General features: G+C 37.4%; 2 protein-coding genes across 2 annotated transcripts; one reads left to right on the top strand and one right to left on the bottom strand.

The window, feature by feature from the left end:
• The first annotated feature begins 10,044 nt into the window (after positions 1 to 10,044).
• LOC144573051 (signal transducer, putative (DUF3550/UPF0682)) lies at positions 10,045 to 14,983 on the top strand. Its single transcript, XM_078322733.1, has 11 exons — positions 10,045 to 10,236; positions 10,630 to 10,880; positions 11,279 to 11,433; positions 11,517 to 11,732; positions 12,069 to 12,287; positions 12,449 to 12,515; positions 12,629 to 12,763; positions 12,932 to 13,023; positions 14,181 to 14,381; positions 14,469 to 14,605; positions 14,727 to 14,983. The coding sequence occupies exons 1-11, from the start codon at positions 10,115 to 10,117 to the stop codon at positions 14,977 to 14,979; spliced, it is 1,848 nt and encodes a 615-aa protein (XP_078178859.1). The 5' UTR covers positions 10,045 to 10,114; the 3' UTR covers positions 14,980 to 14,983.
• A 1,113-nt stretch (positions 14,984 to 16,096) lies between these two features.
• LOC144573005 (DEAD-box ATP-dependent RNA helicase 45-like) lies at positions 16,097 to 20,139 on the bottom strand. Its single transcript, XM_078322660.1, has one exon. The coding sequence runs from the start codon at positions 19,972 to 19,974 to the stop codon at positions 16,318 to 16,320; it is 3,657 nt and encodes a 1,218-aa protein (XP_078178786.1). The 5' UTR covers positions 19,975 to 20,139; the 3' UTR covers positions 16,097 to 16,317.
• Positions 20,140 to 21,358: the final 1,219 nt, after the last annotated feature.

Below are 21,358 nucleotides of genomic sequence, written 5' to 3' on the forward strand. Positions count from 1 at the left end.
CAGCTTGGGTGAGGTACCTGAGGTGATACAGATTCCTTTATGTGAGAGGTTATGGGTTAGAAATCTAAATGACATAAATTTTTTGTTTTAATAATAAGAGTATGGAATTTGAAGGCTGACCTTTATTTCTTTCAGAAAAACAGAAAAAGAAAAACTATTCATTCAAACAACAATTCATACAAACTTTTTTTCTCTCTTTTTTTTTTCAAAATATTGATGAATCGATCAGAGTATCACAAATTGGTTATGAACATATGAAAATGACACTCTTCAATTCGTACAATTCTTCATGTGGAGATTTTATTTTTGAAAAAAAAAATTAAAGCTAGTGCAAAATTAAATGATTTAGCAGTAATATTACAATATAATAACCATGTACAAGTCTGATTTAGCCGAAATTTTTAAATGTACCATAATAAAAAAAATGATAAACCAAAACAACACGAATTTTCAAAATTTCGAAAAATAGCATGGCCACTTCCCCTAGAAGCGGCCACCTTTCTCTGGGCCGCATCTAGGCAAAGCAGGTCCAGAATGCGAGCCGCTTCTGTTAGTTTGTAATAATTTAGAAGTCAATAATATAATAAATTATCATAAAACTTTGTTCATGAATTAAGTAATTAATAAACTGTCATTTTGTATCCTTGAGTATTATTGTATTTATGAATCATTCTTTTTTCTGACTAGAGTCATTAATTGAAATTGTGAAACTTCATAATGTAAATGATATATATTCTTAAAATTCTCTAACCAAGGTAATTAGCAGGAACACTAATTACCGCTATAAGGTTAGTATGTGGATTAAAAGATGGTCAAGTTTTACATATCACTGACAAGAGATGTCATTTTAATCACATAGATACATGTTCTAGGAACATGATATTTTGACAGACCCCGAATGAAACATTACATAGAATTGTGTTCGTGTCATTAATGTTTTCATTCAGTGTTAAGTTCTAAAGTATGAGGTATTTATCTTTCCTACTAAGAGATGTGTATGTGTGATTGTTATCTAACGTTGTCGGTAAAACGCAGTTATAACGGTAGCTCTTCGGTATACATAGCTTAGCTGAGGTAGTGATGGTTTACCAAAAGTACTATTGTCCCTCGTATCTCTATACGAGTTATAGCATCACTGGGCCCCTTGATAGAGTAAGATTATCTGCTAGCGGTATAATTACAAGAGTAATTATATTTGATAATATGCTCAAGATCAATAAAATATTAAGTTAGCAAGGATGACACATATCTACCTTGTAACTAATCTGATAGCTATGTGACAGAAGAACTGACACAAGTAAAATAGTTTACTGGATCGTGATATTGTACAGTACAGCATCATCTGTGTAATTGGATGGTCATAGTGTATATGTCAGATACCTCCTATGATTATAGAAGTTAAAACAGTTTTAAATTATATTTACCAACATAACACAGATCCTATTGGGTCACACCGTATAGGAGCTAATCGGAGAATCTTATTGATTAATTATAAATTGATTATGATTAATAATAAGATGGTTATAATTAACTATACTTGATATAATTAATTATACGTCATTTAAAATGACAAACAAAAACACTGGTTGATTTATAAACGTGTCTAACACGTTGTATAAAAATTATCGAACAAAAACCGCAGAGAAATATAATTGTATATGACAATTATATATATTTGATTTGGATATTTACTATTCATAATGGGTTTGGGTTGTGGGTTTAGAATCCATTAAATAAATCCAACTAATATGAAGTGTACAAATCCAAATTCTCTTCCTCCTCTCGACACCTCACCCCCCGAGGTGGCATGCAAGGTGGCATGGGCAAAATGGTCATTTCATGTCCATTTTAGGCCTATAAATAGAGGGGTGGGGGTCAAGAATAGAATACTAATTCACATCGGAATCAGATTGTCAGATCGATTCGAGTTTCTATTTTCTCTCTTTCTCGGTTTACGGTTAGTTTACGGGATTCGAAAATAATATATATTTGCGAAAGTCGCGGTATTCCTATTTGAATAACTATGGGTCATAAATATATTTATTTTGTTATTTTCTTGGTGAATAGTGTTTTTGCAGAATTCTGCGTTTTACGATATTTCTGACAAAAGAAATAAACCGCTCTCTGGTTAGTCCTGGTGGATAGCCGATAGAGGTATCATACATTTGATACTTCGAGGTAACCATTCCTGATCGTTCTTCTCGCTCGGTCTGCTTTCCAATTAGAATTTGGAATCAAGGTATAAACATGTTATATTAATCTATTTAATTGGTAAATAGATTTAATGGGAGTAGATCTGTAAAAGGATTAAATTGGGTTTTGATGCCAAAGGAATACTGAAGGTGGACCGCCTTGGAAAGTTTCCTGACATACCCCGTTTAATCCTTGGCTTAAGTTAGAAGTAAAATTTTTGTTTTACGTTCTTTCCGCATCTTAAAGCAAATAAATGGGTTTGAACAGTCAAAATCCCAACAGACTTAATCAATGGATTTGAACCGTCAAAACCTAATAGCTTCTAGGGGCTGTAGCCACCAACCAGCATTCTTATAAAACCTATTTCTGGAGAGAGGTCCATTTCACGAGTCGTTTTCATCGCGCCTCTTCTTCTTCTCAGCTGAACTGTAAGTTTTTTATTTATTTCTCTCTTTTTCATTTTTTTTCATTATTTGTAATTAATTTAGTTAATTTGTAATTTTAGGTTTTCTTATATACTCAGACCAAAATGACTGTCATGGTATCTTTTTACACTGGTGGTGAGGTTTTAACAGGCCCTAATGAGGTTTATTACAGTATCAGGCATGTTTCTGTGATACCGATAATGTTGGGTACTGATTTGTTGGTTCTGAAATCGATTATTTCTCAGAACCTGGGATTGAATCAGGATCGATACGACCTTGATATTCAGGCCAAAATTAGCATGCCCACTGGTTCAGGACAAACCTGGTTCCAACTATTTCCTGTTCAGAATGATAGAGTCTGGCAGGTACTGTACAACCAGACCATGAGTTTTCCTGGGGGTGGATACAAGGTAATTGAACTCTTTGTGAATATTAACCGAGCCCAGCGTCTGAACCCCCTTGCGAGGTTAATCCGAAGTGCTACTCGGGGTAATGCGTCAAGCTCCTCAAGTCTAGTGTCCCAACCCCTTTTGCAGATTGACATGCATGAGAGTAGTCTTGCCCCAGTTCAGGAGGGCCGAAGGTCTACTAGTCGGTCCTCCTGTCGGTCCCAAACCCCTTTGCAGATTGACATGCCTAGGAGTAGTCAAGCCCCAGTTTAGAGGGACCGACCATCTAGTAGTCGGCCTTCCCGTCGGTCCTGACCCCAGCTTGACCAAATTGCTAGTAGTAGTCGGACCACTCATTGGGGTCAACTTTTGTGATCCAGAAATACAAGAGGCAGAGGAAAATTGGGGGGATGTTGATCCTGATTGCATGGGCGATCAAAGTGACCAGGAAGATACCGGGCTTGTGCTCAGGCAAAGAAAAAAAATTCAAGGTTGATAAAGGGTTTCGGATAATGGGTTGCGGAATTGAGCACCCGATTGCAGCTTTCAATGACCTGTCAGGATTTCAGGAAGCAAATGTGGGGTTGTTTGGTAGACATGCAGATTTTGATAATGAATTGTCAGAGGGACAAACCTATGATTCAAAGGAGTAAATGAAAGCTGCAATTTACAAATTTCACATTCTTTGTAATAAACAAATTACAAATACGCACAGCGACAAACAACGGATTAGGTTCAAGTGCAGTGACCCCCAGATGTGCTTGGTACATATTAGCAAGGGCCACTGGTTTTGGTACACAATGGAAAGTAACCAGGTGCCCAACAAAACATGTTTGTCATGCGGATGCCACAAGACTAGATCATGCACAGTTGACGGCTACTATGGTTGCCGATTGCATCGCCGCGCACATGAGAAATGACGTGGATTTGAGTATCAATGATGTCAGAATCGTGGTTGCACAAACGTACAATGGTCAGGTACCGGTGTACAACAAATTGTGGCGTGGAAGGGAGTTGGCAATTGCCCGCCAATTTGGTAGTTGGGAGGGGTCATACGCTCTTATAGTCCCCTTATTGGAGGCAATTAAGCTGAAAAACTCAGGTATTATAATATTTATTTTCTTTCAACAACATTGACAAACAAAAAATGTGAAACTAAACAATTTATTTTTATTGACAGGTACATTGTTTGATGTTACCTCATATCTAACTGGTGAGCATGGATCTTACAGGTACTTTTATATGGCGGCTTGGGCATTTGGACTGTGCATAGAGGCTTAACACCTGAGACCTGTCATCACTGTTGATGAAGGATTTCATGATGCGGCAAGGTGATAAATTCAAAAATTTTGACCCTCTTACAAGCATCTATGGATCTACTTTATTATGTTAATTCTATTAAAGCAATTCAAATGTATGCAAATAGATATCTACTCATTCGTTCATCACAAATTTATCTACTAAAGGTGATTTGGATATACCTCTACCAAATGTCAATTTGGTAAATAGAGAGAAGTCGAATTCTCTTCTAGATCTCTTGGATACCTTCATTCGTCGAAACGGCCTCCTAGTGTTCACCTTGAACTAAACAAGGATTAGAAAGACCTTGCTAGAGATCTTAATTTAATCTAAGCTTAGAACCTAGTTAATAACCCTTCTTATTCTTCTAATAATTCTTCATTAGAAAAACCAATAACATGAGAGGAAGAGGGATGGTGGCTAGGAGGGAGAGGGAGAGGAAGAGAAGGAAATAAATTTTCAGAAAATTGCTTGCTTGCTCAATGAATATCTTCTCTACCTCTCTTTATATACAAATATACTAGGGTTTCCATTGTGTAACCTTCCTAGTATAGTTCTCCTTATTAAAAGAGCCAACCCTAGCCGCTGCTACAGTGCGTGCTAAAGTTCACGTTACAGTAACTGCTACAGTACCAGCCTCAACTCATATTAATTTTGGGTTTTAATAAACTTATGTTATAACAATGTTTTGCACATTATTATATTTATGTGTTATGTATATTATACTATATAATATGCATCATATTATACCAAATAATATACATGCACACTTCTCATAAATTTATCTTAGTTCTAAGCAGTCATGATATTTATTTATCACATGTATATTATTTCATGTCATATGAAACAATATACATCATATAAATAAAATATCATTTTTGTTTCTTGTTCAGTTGATGTGACCTATATGGAGGATCTGTGTTATGTTGGCAATGGAATAAAATATTTTATTACCATAAATTATAAGCGGTATTCTAGCTATACATTATAGTTACCCAAATAACATAGATGTAAAGTATCATTTTTACAATACATGATTCTTTAAAGTAACATTATAAATAACATTACTTGTGTCAATTCCTTGCCACATGATATTATGAATAATATACAAAGTCGGACTGTGTCATCTTTGTATTATATTCATTTCTTGGTCTCTTAAGTAAATTATAAATATATAACTGCACTTCAGTTATATTGCATGCATTATAATTCTACTTTACCAAGGGACCCATAAAATATCATCACTCATTATAAATGAGGGGCAGTGATACTATTGACATATAACTTTCTTCCGCACAAGTTATATACAAGGAACTAATATTTTTATCACCACTTATGATAAGCAACTTTTAATATTAATTACATTATATATTTCTCATGTGAAAAAGAAATACATCTCATATCTTAGAATTCCGAGACACAATGAAAATATTAATGACACTAACATAACCCATATAATATTTTCATTCGTTAGGTCTGTTCAATATATGAAACATTTCATATACTCATGTTATTAAATGATAAGCCTTTATCAACATTTATAGAACTACAACGTACTTTAATCAACATGACAAACTTATCATGGTATATTAATGTTCCATGCTAATAACCAAGTTTGTGAACATTTTAGAGATTTATGTTTGTCATCATATAGAGTTCTATGGTTCAAGACCAATAGCATCTTTTTGAACACTTATATAGATAAACATAAATTTCATGGAACAAAATGCATGTAGCATCCAATTCATAAACATAACATGTAAAAGTGATCAACATAAGATATTTTTTAGAACACATATCTAACAGTTGATGCATGCTTTTTATCAGGCCGGTACAAAGGTAATATTTTTTTCACATGTAGTCCATAAATTGATGCATTTTGCTCTTTTTTTATTCACCTTTTTTGATGATTTAATACAGGTAAAATGTTGATTGCAGCCGGGTACGATGCAGAAAATCAGCTCCTTCCGTTGGCTTTTTCTTTGGTAGATACAAAGAATTTTGAAGATTGTGCATGGTTCATGCAATGGTTGAGGTGCAATGTAATTCACTCCAGGTTTGTGTGTGTCATCACTGATAGGGGTAAGGGCATAAAAAAAGGTGTTTAGACAGGATGATCTGGGATGGAATGAGGAAGACGAGAATGAGTGCGTTCACCGTCTTTGTGCTACTCACATAGTAGAAAACATGAAGAAGAACTATTGCAATGACCAGGCAATCAAGTACTTCAGGATATGTGTGGCGAAGAGGAAGATGAGGAGATATGAGCAAGGAATGTAGGGTTTTCTAGATACCACTTTTGGGGTTTTGCGGTAACCAAAACCCGTTTAGGCTTAAGCTGCGGAAAGAACGTAAAACAAAAATTTTTACTTCTAACTCAAGCCGTGAATTAAAAGGGATATGCCGGAAAGACCAAAGCAGAGTTCCTTCTGAAGTCTTTCATTGCAAGGACCCTTTTAATCCTTTTTACAGATCTACTCCATGATTGATTTCTAAAACTTTAATCTACTTACCAATTAAATAGATTAATATAACATCTTTATACCTTGTTTCCAAATCACAGTTAGAATGCAGACCGAGCGAGTAGAGCCTCACCAGGGAAGGAATCGACTCGGAGTATCACACGTGTGATACCTCTATCGGTAATCCACCAGGACTAACTGGAGAGCGGTTTATTTCTTCTGCCAGAAATACCGTAAATCGCGGAATTCTGCAAAAACACTATTCACGGGAATAAGACGAAAACCCGTAAACACGAATTTTCAGTTGCTCAGTTTTATCAATATGCAAAACTGACATACCGCGAAATTCGGTAAAACACTATTCATCAATCCCGTAAATATTCTTCACAACAACCCGCAAGATTATACGTCAACTACGTATAACTTTCTTTTCTCAATCGAAACACTATTTGGGAGAGAAACCGAGAAAGAGAGAAAATACCGATTCGTTTCTGCACGAAAAGATACATGTGAATGTGCATATATATATCCTTTTTCTCTCTACCCCTCCACCCCTATTTATAGTGTTTAGATTCGGTTGCAAAAGACCAAAATGCCCTCCAAGTTCGGCCTATTTACAAGATATGCCATTGACACCTCATCCTTTTATATGTGAAATGACCAAAATACCCCTTCCACACCCTTCCACATTCTTCTCCATGCTTCTACACATGCAAGGTGGCATAGGTGTGAAATGATCATTTTGCCCTTGTGGATAGGATTGATGACATGTCATCTGGATAGGATCAATGACGTGTCATGCGGATAAGGTCGAATCTGAAAAGACCCGAATGCCCTCGGCCCGAACACAAATAATATTCGTATAATTATTCTGAACAATTATATATATATATATTTTTCTTTCGGTTATTTGTTTCGGTGTCGATGACGTGTCATCTGGATAGGATCGATGACATGTCATGCGGATAAGGACGAATCTGAAAAGATCCGAATGCCCTCGGCCCGAACACAAATAATATTCGTATAATTATTCTGAATAATTATATATATTTTTCTTGCGGTTGTTGTTTCGGTAATTTATACAATGTGTCCTGCACATTTATAAATTAACCGGTTAACTTTTATACAACGTGTCATACACGTTTATAAATTAACCAATGTTTTTGCTTGTTATTTTTACATAACATTTATAATTTAATTATAACATGTATAATTAATTATAACCATCTTATCATTGATCATAACCAATTTATAATCAATCAAAATAAGATTCTCCGATTAACTCCTATATGGTGTGACCCAATAGGATCTGTGTTATGTTGGTAAATAGAGTTAAAACCGTTTTAACTTCTATAATCATGGGTGGCGTCTGGCAACACATCATGACCATCCAATTACACAGATGATGCTGTACTGTACAATATCACGATCCAGTAAACAATTTACTTGTGTCTGTTCTTCTGTCTCATAGCTATCAGATCAGTTTCAAGGTAGATGTGTGTCATCCTTGCTAACTGAATCTTTTCTTGATCTTGAGCAGATTATCAAATATAATTACTCTTGTAATTATACCGCTAGCAGATAATCTAACTCTATCAAGGGGCTCAGTGATGCTATAGCTCGTATAGAGATACGAGGGACAAATAGTATTCTTGGTAAACTATCACTTCCTCAGCTAAGCTATATATATCGAAATGCTACCGTTATGACTGCTTTTTACGGACAGCGTTAGATAACACTCACACATATATATTTCTTAGTGGGAACGATAAATACCTCATACTGTAGAACGTGACACTGAATGAAAACATAAATGACACGAACACAATTCTATTTAATGTTTCATTCGGGGTCTGTCAAATACCATGTTTCTAGAACATGTATCTATGTGATTAAAATGACATCTCGTGTCAGGTGGTTTGTAAAACTTAACCATCTTTTAATCCACATACTAACCTTATAGCGGTAATTAGTGTTCCTGCTAATTACCTTGGTTAGTGACCTTTTAAGATTAAGAGTATATATCATCTATATTATGGAGTTTCACAATTTCAGTCATGAACTCGAAATGATCCATAAATTCAATAATACTCAAGGCAACAAAATGATATTAATCATCCAATTCATGAACAAAGCTTTATGATAAATTATCGTATTATTGACTTCTAGATTATTACAAACTAACAAGGAATGCAAGCAATGGGGGATGTATGTGACCGTGCTCTGAATTGGTTGGACGGTGTGGGTAAGTATCTGGATCAAGATAAGAACGAGTGTCCAGAACTATGGAAGATATTCCAAGCGCTGGATGGGGGTTACCATTGGATAATTATAACTACAAACGGATCCGAGTCGCTCAATAATGTCTTCAGGTCATCTTGTAGGTTGCCAGTAGCAGCAATAATTGATGACACATTTTAAAAATGTCAGCAATGGTTTGCTCAAAGGAGGGCAAAAGCAGAATTTGAAGCAAGTCAGGGTCAACAATTCTCATGTCGTGTGCACAAGGTATTTTATTTTCATTAAATTATTCTATTTTTATATTTTAAATTATTCTATTTTTATTAAATTATTTTAAAACATTAATATCATCAATTTTTCGTAGTTGATTAACAAACGGTGCGGGAGGTCACAATCTATGACAATGCTCGGTGGATTTGACAATCGGAACGAGTTTGAGGTAACATCCACACAAGATAAAGTTAATGCATACATGTTTGACGCTTCTGGCCGGTTTACCAAGGCCAATTACAAATACACAGTGGTAATCACGGATGATAACACGGTTACATTCACATGCCAGAAGCCGCAATTAAACAGAATATCGTGTTCTCATGCTCTGGCAGTGTGCTGTCTCCGAGGCATCGACTTTGGCAGGTTCGTACATTACTACTACCACATCCAGACACTGATCAACACATGGATGAGTGAATGACATGTGTATGACAATCAGTCTGATTGGCTAGAAAATGAAGGCCCAACTCTTGTTCCAAATGACAAAAATATTACTTTGGGTTGAAGGCGAGTCAATAGATTTCCGATGTAGCTTGATTTACTGTATAATAGAACTATAGAAGCATAATAGAAGGAAAAAACATTAGGAGCTAATTACGACAAACAAAAGACCGTATGTAAATTTATTAAGAGCTAATTATTTAGGACTATTCGATCACTCGCCCTGCTCGTTCTGTAGCAATCCCGATCCGGCCTATCGCTGAACCGGACCGGACATGTTCAGCGGGCCGGGGGCTGAAAAGTAAATTCAACACGAAAGTATAGTCTCTGAATCGCAGGAAGACAAAACCTCGACAAATTTCCCCTCTCTCTCTCTCCGCATGGAGTCGTAATGGCGCAGAGCAACAGCAGCGCGACGATGGTACCTGTGACGGAGCAGTTCTGGTTGCTGGTAGACAAGGCCGATCGCCGCTTTTCTCTTGTTCGCGATCTCCCCATTTTTGGTCGCCACAGGTTTGCACATTTAATGTTTTGGAATATTTTTTCCTCAAAAATGTCAAAATATTGTCATTTCTTTCGTGCATAGGTTCACTGTTGAATTTCTATCTGCACCAGAAATCTCCAAATTGATAATAATTGATACTTCAAATTACTGGTTTGTGTGTTCTTCCTCACTAATGTGGAGGTGTAATCAGCTGTATATCTAGGGGAGATTGGAATTTTAATAATGCAACAGATTTGAAATTGAAATAATGGATTTACCTGGCTACTGAAAAAAATGCGTTTTTCAAATCATGATTTTTAGATTGACAATCATTAGATGAGCCAGGATGTATTAACCAAAAATTTTACACTGTTTCTCAATCTTTCTTTTTGGTAATTTCTTTTATACTTTTATGTAAACAGGAATGATCTGGAGTTCCACAAGGCATTCAAGATATATACACAGCTATGGAAGATGCAGCAGGAGAACCGGCAAAGGCTGGTTGAGGCTGGGATGCGGAGGTGGGAAGTCGGTGAGATTGCCTCAAGAATTGCACAGCTCTACTATGGCCAATATCAGCGCACTTCGGATAGTGCTTGTCTTGCTGAGGCTTATGTTTTCTATGAGGCTATTCTTGACCGTGACTACTTCCGTGAGACCTCCTCTAATAGCAGTAAGATTTCCATCTCTGGTTTACCTTCAAAAAAAGTAAAACAATGGCATCTACAATAGTGATCAATGAATTGGGTCTGGTTTCATCCCAACCTGACATGGCCTGAATGGGAGTTCTTTTGGTATTATTGGGTTGTGTCCTATGTACAGTTAGGTCCCTTTGTCAGGTCAGAATGGAGACGTCAATTCCATCCAAATTTTATTGTAATTTAAGCATTGTCTCATTTAGTAACGATTTGGAATACAACAAAGAAGAGAGTATCTAACAAATAAAATAACATCTACGTCTACATCAAAAATTGATGTAAAATAGGTAATTGCTTATTTAATTTAGTGTATCATTATAAAAGCCGATGAAATGAAATAATTCATACATGAGACCATGCTGTGCTACTCTAGGTGGAGGAGGGCAAGACATGGTGCTGGCAAATAAGCAGTTGAGGTTTCTAGCACGTTTCCTGACTGTATGTCTTGTTATTGGCCGCAGAGAGATGGTCACACGTCTTACCTCCCAGCTCAAAACCCTTCTTGATGACTGCCGCAAGACCTTCCAGGTTTGTTCCTTTCATCATTACTTTAACTAAAAATTTATGCCTTCTATTGTTAATTAATTGACTCAAGGTCTTTTTTGATGCAGGAAGCAGAGTACAAGGAGTGGAAACATGCAATGCAAGAAATCACCAAATTTCTCAAGGCGGATACTCCTTTCATGAACAAAAGGCCCTTGAGGTATAACTTTGCATTTGATATACCCCCTGATTCCCTCCCGCCTGTGCAGCCTTCTACCACTACTGTCACTAAGAGAAACTGTCTCCTTCGTGATGCCCTCTTAACTAGCCATTACCTTCATGAGGTTTTCATCCTCAACTTACCTTATATATTATTAGTTTATTACTTTTCTGAGGGAGGGTTGTGATGGTGTTTTTGTTTTTCTGAAAAACGTCAAATAATTCCTTAATTTGTTGCAGCGTGGCAATCTGTATTAAAATGTTTCTTCAAGCATTTATTTCCCCAAGATTTTTGAATTGCCTCATGCATTTCAGGAGAATGTGAGTAAGCAACAAGGATAGTTCGATGATAAAGGGTTATGGTGCTTATTATGTAGTGTCAGCTGATATTTCTTGTTTTCAGGGTTTTGACAATAATATATGCATAATTGTCATTTGAATTATATAAATGTTATGAGCAGATCAAGTTCACGGAGCTCACACTAGATACTTTTAGAATGCTTCAGTGTTTGGAGTGGGACCCATGCGGTTCCTTTGCACAACAGATTGGTTCTCACTCTAATCAGGCTGACACCGGGCCTCACAAAACAAATCTGCTACAAGATCTCAAGGACCCTTCGTTACCACCTAACCCTCATAAGACAATACTGTATCGCCCCTCTGCTGCTCATTTTCTCACTGTAATCTTTTTGTACTTTCACCTCTCTTTACTTAGTTTGTACTGGTACTTGTTTACCCTAGCATAGCTAGTATAGTAAATATTAATTTTAGAAACAAACCGAGCCAATATTAAAATTTTCTGACAGAAAGCGCATGCAAATTTTTTAATGCTTCTTTCCAGGTCCTTGCTACAAAATGTGAAGAGCTTCCTGCAGATGGGATGCTTTTGATATATTTATCAGCTGCAGGTTAAGCAAATCTTGACCCATTTTTTTGAAAGGTTTAGTAAACTGCTGTCGTAATTCTTTTATTTTTTTTGATTGAAAGTGTAATTCTCACAGACAAAAGTATTATATTATAGGGGATGCTGGAGGCACATCTGAGAATTATGAAAAGATAGCTGGTAGTTTTAGAAACTTGGATGTTAGCTCATCTTCAGATGAATCTCGCAGTAAGAAAGAGCCTCGACTGTGGCTAGGTTACCGTGCAAATGAAGGTACACTGCTTTGTTACCATATGTGTAGTGTATAAATACAAGGGAAACCGATCATGGTTCTGCATTTCTGCTTTCTGTTCCTACAGGTTTCCTTTATTTTCCTTTCTCATCTGGTAGAATGGTTACTGAACTTAAAACCATTTATTGCTGTACATTTAAGTATTTCAGGTTCAAGCTATGTTTACCCCAGCGATTTGATTCCATTTACAAGAAGACCTCTTTTCCTGATTATTGATAGTTGTGATGCTCATGCTTTCAAGGCAGGTTTGATAGCTCTTTTTTATTGATGAAATGTTGACACTACTGTGTTTACTGTTGTGCAACTGCAAAGAAAAGGAGGAAGTTCTTTGGAAATATTGGTTTGACTAGTATATAGCAATAATATTATGGCCCACTATTGTTGCATCATATATTATTTTGCTTTGTCCATCAGTTTATAAAGGATAATTAGTTAGTCGATAATTTCTTTCCAGCCTACAATATATTACTATGAGCAGGGTTCAAATGAATCATGTCTTTCATGCCTCACATCCTCAAATGATTCAACATGATCTCCATATTGAAATATGGCTGAAGACCAAATTTTATATATTTAAAAAATATATATATATTTAACTATTTTTTTAAATAGGTACAAAATCACTATTTTTGGATGGTCCAGAATCTTTTGAAAAACAGTGATTTTGTACCTATCTAAAAAATAGTAATTTTTTCCCAAAAAATATAAAATTTGGTCTCCAAGCACATTTTAATATGGAGATTATGTTGAGCGGTTTGGATCCCTGGCTGGACTTTGAAAACGGCGATGAGGACATGAGGCACGATTAAGGCATGAAAAACATGAGGCATTTGAACCCTACTTTATTATTATATTCTCCTGATGTAACCGAATTTCAAGAAGGGAGAAAATGTACATGCAGATGAATAGTGCGCCTTGACTTTCTGACAGTGTTGGTTCTGAAAATAATATGAATTAAATCAAAATTTGTTACTGGTTTTGAAATTGAATAGTGGTTAATATGAAATATGTGATTCTCAGTATTATGAATTGTATATTAGATAAGACCTGTCTATGTGGAATAACCCTCTCAAAGGTTCAGATGTCATTTGCCATAGATGTCATTCATTTTTTTCTGAGTGGTACGTGTAACTAAAACGTATGCAACAATTATTAGGTAAGAAACGTGAACTGTGTGCATAAACTGGATCATCTCAGTAGTCAAAAGTAGTGCTTATGAGGTTGTAGCATACATCAGTTTGCAGTTGTAATTAAATGGCTGATCCACGAAGAATATGTTATTGTGAATAGTTAGATGTGGAGGCTGAGATGGCCATGTCTACTCCATTGAATTATTGCTCTTACTGCACTCTCTGCACTAATTTGACAACACGATGACCAAGTAACGTATGTTTACAGACAATAAATGGCGAAGAGAAAGGGGAAACAGCGGCAATGCTCCTCTCACCGACCTTACGATCTCCAGTTACACCTACAACAGGTGGTGGTGTGGACCGCACACGTCAGCAGAATAATGGCAATCAATTTACCATGTTTCTTACCGCACCTCTTCAGGCCTTTTGCTTTTTGATTGGAAAAGCTAGCTATGATATTGATACGGTAATAATCTAGTGTCCAAGCTATTCACATTTAGTGCGTAATTACGTGGTTTGTGATGGTTATAAACTTAGTGAATTTAATTGACAGGACAAGTATATGGAGGCTGAGAAGCTACTTTCTCTCTCTTTGAGTGAGTTGGAAGCAACTGTAATTACATCAGCTGAACTTCATGCAGTTTGGGTTGAAGCTTTGGGTGATCCTTTTCTCAGGCGGTTTCTCCTTAGGTAACACAATACCGTTACTTATCTTAAAATGATTGTCTACGAATCACATGTAAATTGCAACTGGTGCTTTTTTGTAAAATTCCATTCACACCAGCATTCTTGCTATTTTATTTTTGTGCAGATTCATATTTTGCAGAGCAGTCCTTGCACTGTTTAAACCAAATAGCCAAAATGATGACTTCATCCCCACATGCATTCCATCTTTGCCCGAATCCATTAACCCAGGAGCCCAAATCTGTCATTCTGCTTTAAGGAGATTAGCCACATTCTTTGGTGCAACCGACCAATTTGATCTCTCTGATATATCTGTGCTACCTGTACAAAGTGGCGATTCAGTGGGCAACATACGGAAACCAGATGAGGAGATATCTTGAGAGATCCCTTTTGAGCTCATTTTTGTCAGGTTTCCACCCCTCCAATCCCCCATGTTGAAATTCTTAATAACAAGGTGACTATGTAGTTTTTACTTTGGTAGTCATGGAACATTTATAGCCCAAGGATCATAAAATAGGTAATGTTCCATTCTTGTATGATATCATAGCAATACATCCCAATATGAACAAAACTTATTCTGGGTTCAATTTTCTGAATACTTGACATGTTGGGTAGCAAAACTACTGCAACAATCACACTGATATTTCTGGCACTTGCATATTCTTTCTAGGTCAGAAAGAAGCGAGAGAGTTAATTGAAAATGAGTTCATGCAGCTCACTTAGCGCTGGAAATCTATGTTGGCACCATGAGAGCAACGTGCAAACAATAGGTAGTCTGATACTAGTTAATTAAGCGAGTGTAATGATAAATAATTCTAGAAGTTTTGACAATTGACGGTGCAATTTGTTTTTTATAATGCTATTGATTGTAGAGTGTTTTCCCTGCTTAAGTGTGCTCTGTGTTTTTATTTTATTTTATTTTTTATTTTGACAAAAGGTTGGTTGAAATGCACTACTGTGAAAAGAGGAAACAATTAAGGATCTGATCATTTTTATAAACGTTCTCATTTGCATGTTGCAAACTGAATCCAGTGGATTGGAGGTGGTTTTATTGATGAATACTAATCCATTTTCATTTTGGAATGGAGGTTATTTTTGAAATAAATTTATCTATTGTCTGGCAAGCAGAGCTCAGTGGTTAGTTCTGTTCTATTATTGGAGCAAAAAGCATTTTGGTTATGGGCGGTGCTTAGCAAATTACACGTCGTGTACTTGATTATGTATTGGTAGAATGCCTTTGACAATATGTACCGAGACAAGCGTCTCTAATAAGATATGCTTTGTTTATGAACCTGTACATGCAACACGATTACGACAAATAACGCTTGTGTTTTTGGTACATAGCTTCAGTTCCTTGTGCTAAATTATGTAGTTTGTAAACTCCAGATAAAAAAAGTCCAAACCAAAATTAAGCCCCATCATTGCTAAAATTTGGAATAGCCCCTTCTTATAAAACATCAGGATGTCTAGGGCCTGACAAAGCAAATGAAAATAGGCTTAAAAATGTAACTAAATAAAGTGCCACATCAAGTGTAAATGTGTAATCAGTACATGCTTAAAAACTGTATCTGATTAGTTAAAATTTAGAAACGGAAAAAAAGAAATACAACTCAAAGGGTTTTATACAAACTCTTTTTGTCTATCCAAGTGCCCGAATAAAAAAATTTCAAGACAAATCCTCGTCCTTTCTCTACATAATATCTATTACTAAGAGGCTTTTAAACAACAGAATACTTTCCCACTTGTGCTGAACCGGGCAAGTTCAAGGCCATACTGGTACAATCCTCCAATACCTTTTTCAACTCTGCCTTTGCTTTCTTCACTGAGGACTCAGTGGGCCCCTCGATAAACAAATACAGCTTCCTCTCACCAGGACCCACTATCTTACCAGGTGGATAGTACTGCCCCCGAGTAGTAATAGCAGCACCCGTCCAGTCTGATATGGGACCCAAGGTATCCTTGTGGGTAATTCTCCACCTTGCATTTTGCGGGAAATCATTTATTTCTAATTCTGCTTCATAGTGCTCCGGCAATGCATCTGCTTGAATTTTGGCCAAATTATGCTGCAAATTGATTGCTGCAGCAAGAGCTACAGCTCGGGCAGCCGCCTCACTTGCAGCAGGAGATCCAGCAACAGCAGCTGGGAATGTAGGGGGTAGAGAAACACCACCTGGTAAGGTAACTGGAAGGGGAACACCACCCGCACCCGTTAGAGTAAGGGGTAGAGAAACACCACCTGGCAAGGTAAGTGGAGCAGACATGCCAGGTAGGGTAACAGGTGTAGAAGAACTGGGCTGAGTAGCTGGTTGAGGTAATGCGCCCGGTGCAGGTAAAGTTGCAACTCCACCTGTTTTTCTAACTGTTTCGTCTTCAGAATCTGAATCCGATTTGTCCTCTTCATACCCGTATTCTTTCAATTGGGCCTTTTTGGCTGCTTTTCGAGCATCATCCTCTTCTTCATTGAACTTGAACCCACTTCCACCATACCCGGTTCCATGCACTGTCTCAGTACCTTGTTTCACCTTCGCCATGAATTTGTCAGCCAACATTTTCAAATCAGCCGGTACCGCTTGCTCAGACAGTTCCAGAGCCTTAACCAAATCTGGTGCATACCGCTCCTCTTCTTCAGATATGAATGTCACTGCAAGACCCTTGCGTCCAGCCCGGCCAGTACGGCCCACTCGGTGCACGTAATCCTCATAGTGATTAGGTATGTCAAAATTAACCACAAGTTCCAGCTCCTTCACATCCAATCCTCTTGCGGCCACACTAGTGGCTATCAAAAGGTTGCACACATTACTTTTAAAATCAGAGATGGTTGATTCACGATCTGTTTGATCTTTTGCCCCGTGTAGAGAAAGGCATGGATAACCGTGCTTCAACAATTCTCTAAATAAAGAATCACATTTATCCTGCGAGTGAACAAACACGAGCATTTTACCCTTCTCATACCACTCTCCAAGCAGCTCCAAGAGCCGCAAAAACCGGTCAGATTCAGGCCTAACCTCTACTAGCTGAGTAATGTCCTTGTTAACCACACTCCTACCACCAACCTGTATCTCAACAGGTTTTGTCAGAACCCGTCTAGCGAGTATCTCAACTTGCCGGGGGAAAGTGGCCGAGAACAAGACTGTTTGCCTCTCGGGTTGGGTATTTTGTACTATCCTGCTGATTTGGGGTTCAAAACCCATATCAAACATCCTATCAGCTTCGTCCATAACCAAATAAGTAACTCTTCTCAAATTAGTAATCTTACCCGAACTTGTGCACAAAATGTCGATCATGCGACCTGGCGTGCAAACAACAATCTCAGTCCCACGTTTCAGGTCACTGATCTGTTGAGCTACACCCGATCCGCCATAAACCGCTACACAATTGACACCTATAGCCTTTGAGAATTTCTTAATGTCACTGTGTATTTGTTGTACCAGTTCTCTAGTGGGGGCCATCACAAGTGCAATAGGCCCTTCTCCTGGCATGACAGGTAGTTGGTCTTTTATGTGCCGAAGCATCGGCAAAACAAAGGCAATAGTTTTGCCTGACCCTGTCTTTGCAACCCCAATACAATCCCGGCCACTCATTATTACAGGAAGAGCTTGTGTTTGTATTGGCATTGGTTTCTCATAATTTAGTTTCTTAATTGTGTCTAAAATCTTACTGGTTAGACCTGACTGGACCCAAGTTTTAATGGGTTTTGGCACATCCTTACCATGCACTTTGAGCTCGAGCTCCTTTCTGTAGGCTGTGACCTCATCTGGGGTCATTTTTGTAATTTCCTTCACCTCTCTGTAGAATGACTTGCGAAATGGTGGGTAGTTAATTTTTGAATGGTCCACAATTGCCAATTTATCAACTTTTGTTTTCTTGACCCGCTTCATGAACTCGTCATCATCTTCATCCTCTAAACCAGCTTCATCATCTTCCACCTCATAGTCCGTGTCAGATTCCTCGCCTGGTATGATCCTACCCATATTTTTACCCTTCTTACTGATTCCATTAGCCAGATTAACACCTTTTACGGTGCCCTTTTTATTTGGTCCAGACCCAGACGCAGACGCAGACCCAGATCCATCCCTTTTTGTCTCTTCTGGAGGTTCCTTTTGCAGCTTCTCTACTTCCGGTAAAACCATTGAGGTCATGAATGCATCTAGTGGGTCAATCTCTTCTTCTCCTTCCTCTTTCTTGCTCTCCATTTCTCCATTTGGAACACTCTCTCCATTTACTGTATCGATCTCCATTTCAGTTTTCTCTCTATCCTCCTCTTCATCAGATTCGCCTTCTAAGGTCCATTTTTTACCGACAACTGCCGGCTCCTCTTTAGTAGTCGACCCATCTCTCTCTTGCTTCTCTATTCGCCTAAGCTCTTGCCACTCCTGCACACGCTTTCGCCTCTTCTCCATTTCATCCTCTAGCTTCTTCTGTTCTTCCTGCAACTCATCTTCGCGGGAAATTGATTTGCTTGAGCCCTCCTCAGAGTCCTTTTTTCGGCGTTTATGTTCACGTTCTGCTTCTCTATCATGACCTCTGTCAGCATCCCTTCGCCTCCTTTCTTCATCCCGGTCGGCCTCCCGCCTCCTCTTCTCTCTTTCTCTCTCTTTCTCTTCTTTCCTCCTGGCCCGCTCCTTCTCCTTCTCCTTCTCCTTCTCCTTCTCCCTCTCTCGGTGCTTTCTTTCCTTTTCTTTGTCCCCATACCTCTCGCTCTCCCTTTCATAATATTCATCTCTCTCTTCTTTCTCTCTTACCCTCTTTCCCTTTTCCTTCAATCGACCCTTCTCCTTCTCCTTCTCTTTATCCTTCTCCTTCTCCTTCTCATACTCTTCTCTTTCACTTTCACTTTCTTTCTCTTCCCTGTCCCCAGCTTTTCTCTCCTCTTTATCATAGTCTCTAGCCTTTCTCTCCTTCTCCATATCATAGTCATCCCGTTCTCTGACCTTCCTCTCCTTCTCTCTATCATAATCATCCTTATCTCGACTCTTTCTATCCTTTTCTTTATCGTAGTTGTCCCTATCTCTCTCTTCCTTATGTCTAGTCTTCCTCTCCTTCTCTTTATCGTAATCCACCCTGTCTCCAGCCTTCATCTCCTCTTTATCGGACTCATCTCTTTCTCGCTCTCTCCGATCCCTATCCCTATCCTTATCTTTGACATAATCGTCTCTAACTCTTTCCTTTTCTCGTCCCTTGGCCTTATCTCTGTCTCTCTCTCGATCCCTATCTCTTGATTTCTCCTTGTGGCGATCCTTATCCGATCTATGTCTCTCTTTCTCTTTCTCCTTCTCCTTCTCCTTCTCCTTATCGCGGTGTTCTTTATCTCTTTCTCTTTCTCTATCTTTCTCTCGGTCGCGTCTGGATCGATCTCTACCATCCTCCGTCGCCATGGCCGAGAGTATATGCAAAAGCTAACTCTAGGGGCTGAATCTCAGGCGGAGATAATGTGAAAGCTAGAGAAGAAAGAGGGGGAAGAAAGAAAGAAACCCTAGAGATTCGAGCAAGGAGAAAGATGGCGTTGCGGAATGCGGACTGGAGGGAGGAGGACAGCCCGCCGCAATTGAGAAGAAACCAATTTAAGTCGATGATATATTAGGCCCAAATAATACACACATATTATATATATCATGAATACAGCCTACGGCCTTGTATATCGGAACAGAAATAGTCAAATAGCCCAAATTGCACCCCAACTTTTTTATTTTTACTGTCTCAAAAATTAAAATAAATTAAATAACTCTATTTTTTAATTGAATTGGCAGACCAAATTGAGCTGGTCCGCCAATTCTGCCCAGAAAAATAGCACAAATTGCACCTGAAAATTTTATTTTTTACCATCTCCAAAAAAAAAAAAAACCTAAATATCTTGTCTTTTTTTTTTTTTGGATCCTCTGCTCCCAAATTTGTCCCCAAGTTTTTATTCATTGCCTATTCTTATTTGGTCTTTTCATCCTTGTATCTTTTTTATTTTTAGCAAACATTTTGTTTTTCTCCTTTTGTTCTTCCCTTTTTGGTATAACCTCTCTCCGCATTCATTATTTGTTATTTTTTAGAAGAGAAGGGTTCAAATGCCTCCATTTTTTGTGCTTTCATCATGCCTCCATTTTTTTAGAACTTTAATAACTCAAAATTTAAACTTTAAAAGTCAAAATAAAACCGTTAGATGTGATCTATGTTATTTTCTCTATATGCTCATAAAAAATTATCATATTTCAATTTTGTTTTTATATGAATCAATAAGTTAAAAATTCAACGTCTAGAAATTATCCACATTATTACGTCTTTTACAAGCTCTTGATGACAACTAAAATAAAATTGAAATGTCATAATTTTTTATGAGCACATAGAGAAAATGATCTAGATCATATCCAACGGTTTTATTTTGACTTTTAAGTTTTAAATTTTGAGTTATTAAAGTTTTAAAAAATGGAGGCCGGTGGAAGCATAAAAAATGGAGGCATTTGAACCCTCCTCTTTTTAGAATATATATATTTTTTGCTTATACTAAATGTTTAAAATAGTAATTAATATATGTTTTAACACAAAGGCAGTTAATGAAGAATTATAATCATAACAACACTATCTATATTATATACACCTTTGCAAGTGTATACATAGTGCTAATTTTATAAACATCAAACAGTGCAATTGTCAAGTATAAACACAAGGCTATGCAACTTGAAACATAAGATAGCTCAAGTTTAAACACAATCAGACAATTCAAGTACAAACCTCTATTCTCTTTTCCAACGATTTCAAAACAACCAGTACCAC

The sequence above is a fragment of the Carex rostrata genome, chromosome 21 (assembly GCF_964058835.1).
Source record: "Carex rostrata chromosome 21, lpCarRost1.2, whole genome shotgun sequence".
Classification (NCBI taxonomy): domain Eukaryota; kingdom Viridiplantae; phylum Streptophyta; class Magnoliopsida; order Poales; family Cyperaceae; genus Carex; species Carex rostrata.

Excerpts from the sequence above, each read along its gene's own strand:
- LOC144573051 (XM_078322733.1), top strand. The coding sequence starts at position 10,115 with ATGGCGCAGAGCAACAGCAGCGCGACGATGGTACCTGTGACGGAGCAG. Across the intron at positions 10,881-11,278 it reads TGAGACCTCCTCTAATAGCA|GTGGAGGAGGGCAAGACATG; the intron begins GTAAGATTTCCA and ends GTGCTACTCTAG. Across the intron at positions 13,024-14,180 it reads GTGATGCTCATGCTTTCAAG|ACAATAAATGGCGAAGAGAA; the intron begins GCAGGTTTGATA and ends GTATGTTTACAG.
- LOC144573005 (XM_078322660.1), bottom strand. The coding sequence starts at position 19,974 with ATGGCGACGGAGGATGGTAGAGATCGATCCAGACGCGACCGAGAGAAA.